Consider the following 9,506-nt stretch of genomic DNA (forward strand, 5'->3'; position numbering starts at 1 on the left):
GTATTTATATTTTTGACTTTTTAAGCAATTTTCTCAATAACTATTTATCTTGGGATAATGATCTTTTTTATATTATAGAAATAGTAGATTGCCTAACAAGTAAAGAAAACATTTCTCAAAACGAAACGTCTTCATTATGATCTTGGATAAACTTGTRTATATCTTTAAAATGTTTTGCGGCTCCTATGTAATTTCGTCCACAATCGGAGTATACAAGGTGATTCTTTTAGGGCCTATATTAGAAACTTTTTAACTTCTAATGCAGATAGAAATTTGAAATTTTGTACACAACTGAAATCGACTAGTCTAAGTTCAATTAAATTATTTTCAAATGGCTGAACTTCCGGAACTATGAGAAATTGGCGTCAACTTTAAAATTTTAAATAGTAACCACTTATTTTTATTGCATTTTTGAATTTTTTTCTCCAAACTGAGTAAAATGCACTTAGTTGTTAGTACTTATCTGTCATAGTTTTTGACATATGACAATTTTTTGCTCAAAATTTTTATTTGCAGAGTTTCATTAAAAACATCACAGCTCTTGAACCGTTTGCGATAAGTGAATAATTTTGCTTGCATTCGATAACCAAAGGTTCGAAGAGTTTCCTAAAATTTTCAAAATTGTCAACTGTCAAATTGCAAAGCTTATATGATTTTTTGAAAATAATATTTAACAAACAGCTATAACTCAGTTTTTTCAAATAAAATTACCCTATTTTCTCAACGGCAATCGAAAGTACATCGATTTGTAGAAGGACTTTTATCAACATGTCCTATACCCATCTCTTACAGTTTCTGAAATAATCACGATAAACGTGTTTTTGTTTTTTATTTTTATAGTCAATCACGTAAGCTTTGGAAAATGATCAATACGTATTAAAGATTTAGTATACATAAAAGATTTAAATAAGTAAGTAAAAGTAAAAAGAAAATAAGTAAAAAAAATAAGTAAGTAATAAGTAAGTAAATTAGTATACATAAAAAGATTTACATAAAGATTTAGTATACATCCATCCGGAATTACGAAGAATTGAGGCCAGGATTGAGACGGCATTTAATAATCTTCAACGAAATGAAATAATGGAAGCAGTTCACCATCGAGTTTTGGACTGTTTGAAAATGGTAAACATATCGAACATCTGTATTAATGATGGTATATCTTTATTGTATTTTACCAAAGCCTACGTGATTAACTATAAAAATAAAAACAATAACATGTTTTTCGTGATTATTTCAAAAACTGTAAGAGATAGGTATAGGACATGTTCAATTTAATGTACATTTGATTGCCGTTAAGAAAATAGAGTCATTTTATTTGAAAAAATTGAGTTATAGCTGTTTCTTAATGATCATTTTCAAAAAATAATACTAGCCTTGCAATTTGACAGTTGACAATTTTGAAAATTCTAGAAAACTTTTCAAACATTTGGTTATCGAATGCAAAAAAAAATATTCACTTATAGCAAAGGGTTCAAGAGCTGTGATGTTTTGAATGAACCTCTGCAACTAAAAATTTTAACCAAAAAATTGACATATGTCAAAAACTATGACAGATAAGTACTAACAACTAGGTACATTTCACTTAGTTTAAAAAGGAGAATTCAAAAGCGCAATAAAAATAAGTGGGTACCATTTAAAATGTCAAAGTTGGCGCCAATTTCTCGTAGTTCCGGAAGTTCAGCCATTTTAAAAATAATTTAGTTGAACTCAGACTGGTTGATTTGAGTTGTGTACAAAATTTCAAATTCCTATCTGCATTAGAAGTTAAAACGTTTCTAATGTAGGCCCTAAAAGAATCACCTTGTATATCTTGTGGTAAACCTCGACTAGAAACAAATTGGTCGAATGCTCCCAAAAAAGAATTTGTGGACAATCCAGAAGTACATTCAAGGTGTACAGCTTTAGTGGCCATACACACAAAAACACATAAATATCTTTTGAAAATGAAAGGTTTACGTCTATGATTCTCTTTGTCCTGGAATGGTCTAGTGAGATCGGTGCCCACTTGAAGAAAAGCTCAAAATTTTTGAAGAATTAATGATTGTACCTACGATTTGAGGACCCAAATGCAAAGACAAAAGATGATGATAATAATCATATATCAATTTTGTAAATGCGAATTTTTTGGAATCAATAGTGGATGTTTTGAATCATAAGCATAATTCGAATGACGTAAGCGACCGCTCACCGTGACATAGCCAGAGGAATCCAAAAACAGTGATAATTTAAAGATTGAAGAAGATGTGGGTCAATTATTTTCAATGTTTCCTATTTCTTGATGAAAATGTTGATGTGTCATAAATGCAATTGAAATCATTGAATCATTTAACTCACGTGCTGAAAGTGGCCCTTTTAATTTTGTTGTGCGAAAAAGACAATTATAGATAAGTCGTTTTACATAAGCAAAAACTCGTTGCAAAAGATAAAGAGAAAAGTATTTACAAAGAAATGTTTCTGAAGTATTTTTGTCATTTGTTTGTTAAAACCGTATTCACACTGCGTTTTTCAGGAAGCTCTTCAGAAGGCAGGCAGCGACCAGGAATAATGAATTTTGGTGAAACCTCCTTGAAAACTCGTAAGTCGACACTCTTCGACAATATGTTGTACAGATTCTTCTACTTGACCACATTGACAATATGGATTTTCAACAGCATTCCATTTAAATAACATAGAATTACATCTAGCATGACCAGTTCTTAATCTGTTCAATTTCACCCAGACCCATCTTGGCTGATCCATTCCAGGTACTCTTATTGTTGGATCTACTATTAGATCTTTATTGAAAAGTTGAACATTTGACCACATGTTGCGCCACTCATCAGAAACGAAGAAGTTTTCAATATTTGCCGTTTCAAGCCAGAAGGGTTTTCTAGATTTTAATCGATTTTCGGGGGCAATCAGGTCAGACCATATTGGAAAATCTTGCGGATGTTCTCTATATTTTTTCCAGAGTTTCTTTACTAAAAGTTTTCTTCTTAGTAGAGGCGGAGCAATGTTAGACAGTACTGGAAGCCATTCAGTGGGAGTTGATTTTAAAGTGCCAGCTATGACTCGCATGGCAGTGTTTAATTGTGCATCTATTTTGCTTGTATGTGAACTGTTCATCCATACAGCACTACAATATTCTGCCGTTGAGAAAACTAATGCTAGAGCTGTGATACGAAGAGTTTTGGCATTAGCACCCCAAGTCGAACCAGCTAACTTTAGTGAAATGTTATTTCTTGTTTTCAGTTTTTGTCTAATTTTTTCCAGGTGGAACTTGTAGGTAAGAGAACAGTCAAGAGTGACACCACGGTAGATCGGATGAAAGTTGTGCTTAAGTGGTATTCCATTTAATGAAATGTTTATTTTCCTATCTYTTTGAGAATTTGTCAAATGAAAGCAAGAAACTTCTGTTTTCGATGGGTTTATACACAGACGCCACTTCTTGAAGTAATCACACAAAGCAGAAGCATCATGGGAAAGTTGTTTTTCTAGTTGATCAAATTCCTTGTGTTGAAAAGTCAGAGCAATATCGTCAGCATACACAAATTTTCTTGAAAGTGTATCAGGGAGATCACTCGTATAGACATTAAAAAGCAATGGAGATAATACWGCACCCTGAGGAAGACCATTATTAAGAKTTTTTACTTTGCYTGATWTTTCGCCAATAAAAACTCTAAATTTTCTATTTGTTAACRTGCTCTCGATAAGACTGACAATCCGTTTGCAAGGTACGATTTTATAAAGTTTGTGTATTAAACCATCCTTCCATACTGTATCATATGCGGCAGTGAGATCCAAAAGAACAACACCAGTTTTTAAACGTTTTTCGAAACCAGATTCAATGTGGGTCGTTAAAGCTAAGACTTGGTCGCAGCAACTTCTTTGTGGTCGAAATCCAGCTTGTTCGTGGGGGAAGAACATCCTCAACAATAGGAGAAATGCGCTGATAAATCATCCTCTCCAGAATCTTGTAACAAACACTCAACAAAGAAATGGGCCGGTAACTGGACGCTTCCTGTGGAGATTTTCCCTTTTTCAAAATTGCGATCACCTTGGTCTTTTTAAACTCCGAAGGCAGACGGGCTGAAATTAAAATATCATTAAAAAAAGAAGTAAGCCATTTCAGTGCAAAACTTCCGAGATTTTTGATGAATTCTGGGTAGATCCCATTAAAACCAGCTGATTTTTTACACTTCGTTGATGATATGGCCTCTTCTAATTCATCTACGTTGAAACATCTCGATAGTTCTTCTGAAATGTTCGCCTTTCTTTTTTGTTTTTGAACCCGACGTTTCATCTCCTTCCTTTCTTTTCTTCCTAACTTAACAGATTTTGAAATGTTTACCAAACGACTAGCTACAGTGTTTGGGTTGATCGCACAATCTGACTTAGGCAGATCAAAGTTCGAAGATCCAAGTTTTTGTAAAAGCTTCCAAGAACTGCGACTACTATGTGTGAAATTTAAATTTTCCATTAAGCTGTTCCATTTTTCTTTTCTCGCCTTATTTAACGAATTTAGTACAGCATCGGCATTCTCTGGATTAGGACTGGATGTATATGAATTGTACAAGCTCGTTGTTTCAACACTCCAACATGGAATATAACTTTTCCTGAATCCTCGAGGGATGAATTTTTTAGCAGCATTTTTGACTACTCCAACAAATCTGCGGTAGTTCACTACAATTGGGGGAATCCAACGAAGATCACTATCCACTTGTTTGGAAAACTCAGTCCATTTGGCTTTTTGGAAATTCCATCTAGGTTTTGGAAGAGAAGGAAATTGTTTTATTTCGGTGCCAAGTTTAACAATAACCGGACGATGTTGGCTGCGTGGAAAACCAGATAGTACGTGATGTTTGTAATGGTACTTCGTTATTCATTGTAACAAAACATAAATCAGGATTGTATTCCTTCTTCCATCTGGCCGAATAAAAACTCTTCCTAGTTTTACCGTCAAAAACCAAATGAGCTTGTTTAGTTTCATCCATGAGACAAGTGCAAGACCATTTTTGTCATTCTCCGCATAACCCCACAAATTGTGATGACAATTGAAATCGCCAATGTAAACAGCAGGATGATAATTCAGCATTAGATTTGCAGGCCACTGATCATTAGGGGGTTTATAAATGTTAATAATAAATATACCAGCAATTTTGACAGTGAGGTAAAAGATGTTGTTTTMTTGTGATTTGGCGATGGATTGAAAATCCTTGAAGTCTGATTTAACATATGTCGCACAACCGTAAGAAGCACTATTGATAAAATCCACCAAGGTGTAGCCAGAGATTTGTCCACGGGAAAAGAGATCCAAATCCGACGAAGTGTGAGTTTCTTGAAGTACGATGACATCCACATGTTCCTTCAAAGCCATTTTCGATAAGAAATCGCACTTATCTTTTGAAATTCCTTCAATATTTAATTGACATTTTAATGTTGGTGAGCTTGAGAATTCATTTAGATTACGCATAATCAGAAATATCAGTAGTTTGAGTTGAATTTTCCAACGCCTTCATGAATAACACTGCTATACGTGTGTTACCAACTGACGGAAATTTCCCTAAATTTAAAAACTTCTTTAAAAGTGTGAATTTGAAAATCAAGGTTATCAAACTAAAATTTTAAATTTGACACCAAGTTGAGGTAAAAAATCACAATCATTTACAGTCACGCGGTATTAAATCCTAACTTGTCATTTTCAAATTTATTCGTTTCCATTATTTTGGCTTTTTTTTTAAATAATGACACCCTTTGATTAATTATTAACTCAGAAACACGTGTATTTGCATGAATTTTTTATTTTGCAAAACTATTAAACATTTCAAAGTTGTTTATAACAATTTTAATGCTAGTGTGGAAAACCTGTTATGTGCATTTTTACGTCGATTGTAAATCATCAATTTGCCTATTGTGAAAGAGGTGACCGATATTCTATATTCAAGCAGATTTTTGCCTGCTAAGGCCTTGTCATTACATTCCAGGACAGAACTCGAAATAATTCGAGCCCGCACATTATGTCCTTTTTAATCTATAAGTAAATCTTACCTCAAACAATAACTCTTTACCTAATATTTTTATAAACATGATGAAACTTAATAAGTAGGTATACAGTATGTCCCCGGATTGCGTTTACAAGAGGAACATTTTTTTATCTTTCTTTTTATGCCAAAACTGCAAAGGAAAAACATTTTTTGCTTCCTCTGAAACGAGCAAATCTGTACTTAAAACTTCATTATTCTGATTTAGTGAAAAGAAAAGTTAATTTTTCTCTTGATTTTGGACTTATAATAATTTTTCTCTGCTTTTTAAGTCCTGTTACATTGGCGGTACGGAGAACTACATACAACAACGATGTCACTTTGACAATTAATTAATTAATTGAATAATGTTTGTTTTTGTTAAAAATGACTGTTTTTTTCAGAAGCTGTTTTTTTACTTGCCATTTATTAAAATTATGTTTTTTACAAACATTTTTGTTATTTAACTTGTGAAAACTCATTTGTCAAAGTGACATCATTGTCAAAAAAATAAAACCGCCAATGTGATGGGATTTAAAAAGCAGAAAATAGTATATTAAAGTACAAGTTGCAGAAAGTATCTATTCAAGCACAAATTTGAAATTTCGAAACGACTTAAGGAACAAATGAGTGCTTGAAGAACCTTCTGCAACAAGTGTTTTATGCTATTTTTTCTATTTTGCCGCTTTATGTCATTTTATAAATTAAAAAACGAAAATTTATTTTTTTTAGAAATAATTTTGCGACGGTTGGCGACATTTAGGTATGTGGAATAATTTTAGGCGGCTGTACAAAATAAAAATAATTCATATTTTCAGATTTGAAAATGAATTGTGAAGAAAGTCCGTCACTAAAATTAAATTACTGCGAACGACTTATTCCAGCACTCAAATGACGTCATTTGGGAATAGACTTATTCTAACACCGAAATAGAAAAAAGTTATTTTAGTCCAAAATCAAGAGAAAAATGGACTTTTCTTTCTACTGAGTTAGAAGAATGAAGTTCTAATTACAGATTTGCTCGTTTCAGATAAAGCAAAAAATGTTTTTCCTTTGCAGTTTTGGCGTAAAGTCAGAGATAAAAATTCTTTTCCTCTTGTGAACTCAATCCGGGGACATACTGCAGAATAAGCTTATTGTTGAAGTACCTATGACTATGCAGGGTGTTAAAAGAAGAGAAGAAGATAATAGTATAGACCAAAACATTTATTTGCAATCTGTTATTTGCAAACAAAAAGGAGAAGCTTCTAGTAAAAATTCTAAAAATTTTCATATTTGATTTGTCCGAAACCGTTACTTTTTTGTTTATTTTAGTCTATACTATGACCTCCTTAAATATTTTACAATCTTTTTTTAACACGCTGTATATAACATTACAACAATAACTACGGGTATTGAGGGTTATGGTGGTTGTTTAATCTTAGAAAATAAGCATAACTATATTTTCTTATGCTTCTAGAAAGCTATTTTTTGTTTTACATGATGGTAATACCTGTTTGTTCTTTGTGTTTTTTTTCATTTTCTGAGTAATTACAATTTTTGCACATAGGAGTTTTTTTAATCAATGACGATATGGCAAAATTTATTTTAAGCGTTCATTCGTTTCAAAAACATGAAATATGAGCCTGCACCTCTGACGATCTGAAACAAAAAATAAAAAAAGGTAACCAGAAAAAGCACTTTTACCGCCATAAAAGTCTGTAAAGACAGGATTGAAAACTTTCCGGCTGTGAAATAGCATGGCCTTTGAGCTCTCATCATCAAAAGCAGGAGACTTGTCTTCGAGGATTCTTTCATAATGATCCAATTGATTTCAAAAGCGTTTCTTGACAATTCCCCACTCACAAGTTGCACCTCATTTCCGTGCCAACAGTAGCACAAAATTTGGAACAAGATCAGGATCAAAAAGAACACCATACTGAAAAACTCGGCACTACCGAAGGTCAACTGTCAAAAGCAAATTTTCGCAAATAGGAACAATAAACAAGAATTCAACTTGAAACAACTGGAGACACACCACTAGTAAACTACAAATAAACTGCGAAAGCATCAAGTAATTAAAATCCTCTTCGGCGTGATCGCACATTGCGATCAACTCCTGGTGGTGATAAACACAATCGCTGGTTAATTTTTTAACAAATTCTTGAGTCTTCTCATTCAATAATTCGACCCGTTCAATCCCTTCGGCGAAGTCGTCCTTATTGTCGGAATTTTCCGCAATTGCGGCCTTTTGCGCCCTTTCGATCAACGTTTCGAGTTCCCTTTTCACGATCAAAAATTGGGCTTTGATCAGCATCATGAACCCGCAAATGACGGCATCGGCAGCCCCAATGTAAATGCCGTAGGCAAAGGTGCTGAAAATCTGGAACGCGAAGACGCTCTCATAAAGGGGGCTATCGTTGTAGTCGAAGGGCATCCACGTGGCGTAGGGCATCACTTTTGTGGTGACGATAACTGTGACGTTTCCGTCCATGTAGTTGTGTTTGTCGTAGGGCCAGTTGGCAAGGGAGGCGTACAAAAGGCGGGCTCCAATGGCAAGGAAAACAAGGGTGTAAAAAACGTAGCCCTACGGTCGAATTAGTTTAAGTTCTCGAAGTATTTAGAGGTTTTACTTGTCGATTGCACAGAGATATCGCATCGTTGACCAATTCGAGCTCCTCGACTCCGCCACGGGCGGGATTCGGTTTGAAAATACCATTTTCTAAGGCCGTCAAGTAGCCCCTCAGTGTCTTACGCATATAGAACATCAGAAACATTTTTGCGGTGCCTAAAACCTGGGTCACGTAGTAACAAAGGGTGAAACTCAGCTTGTAGATGTCTTCGTAGTTTATCACTATGTCGAGGAATTCAGCTGTTAGGAAGAAGCACATCGCGATGAACATAAGGACAGTGTAGATGTAAAATAAGCCTAGAGGGATGTTCTCAACTGGGAGAATGTCGATTCCGAGCCATTGAAGCACTGTTAGGTGCACTCTCAAGTAGTTAGAAGGGATTTCTTTGAGGTTTTTTGTTGTGGTCATTTTGGTTCAACTGATCGGTTTTTCGCTATTTTTGCTTTAAATACGTGAAACATTGGGGTAATCACTGTAATATCTGTTTTACGTAAAGTTTCAAGAGGGTTGTAATTGGTACTTCTAGACTGGTATTAAGCCAGAAAGTTTCAACTCATGTGTTTAATAATTGAAAGGCGATGTATGTATGAAATAAAAGTAGGTTTAGGTTCGTAAAACTGATTTTATTGTCTGTACATGTCAATTAGATACATTTTTTTGTATAAACAGACTAGACTGTATTACTAGAAACAAGAAAACTTTGTATAAAGAAAGTGTAAATAGGAGATTCGAATCCATTAAGTGGCCCAAATGGAATTTTCCGGAACAATATTTCTGCTACTAGGACGGAACACTTGATTTTTTTGGTGTGCCAAACAAATTTAAAATCCAACATTAACAACAACGGTTTTATTGTCAATTTTAACTTAAACTTAACTTAACTTAATTTAAACTT

The 9,506-nt window shown here is 34.0% G+C and overlaps 1 protein-coding gene across 1 annotated transcript; it reads right to left on the minus strand.

Moving 5' to 3' along the window:
* Nucleotides 1–7,573: 7,573 nt before the first annotated feature.
* On the minus strand, nucleotides 7,574–9,019 carry LOC123008656 (odorant receptor 4-like). Its single transcript, XM_044404588.1, has 4 exons — nucleotides 8,612–9,019; nucleotides 7,996–8,565; nucleotides 7,686–7,946; nucleotides 7,574–7,640 (listed from the first exon to the last, which is right to left on the minus strand). The coding sequence occupies exons 1-4, from the start codon at nucleotides 9,017–9,019 to the stop codon at nucleotides 7,587–7,589; spliced, it is 1,293 nt and encodes a 430-aa protein (XP_044260523.1). The 3' UTR covers nucleotides 7,574–7,586.
* Nucleotides 9,020–9,506: the final 487 nt, after the last annotated feature.

Source organism: Tribolium madens, unplaced genomic scaffold (assembly GCF_015345945.1).
Source record: "Tribolium madens isolate multiple individuals breed KSU strain unplaced genomic scaffold, Tmad_KSU_1.1 Scaffold_71;HRSCAF=194;Tcas5.2_LG6, whole genome shotgun sequence".
NCBI classification, from domain to species: domain Eukaryota; kingdom Metazoa; phylum Arthropoda; class Insecta; order Coleoptera; family Tenebrionidae; genus Tribolium; species Tribolium madens.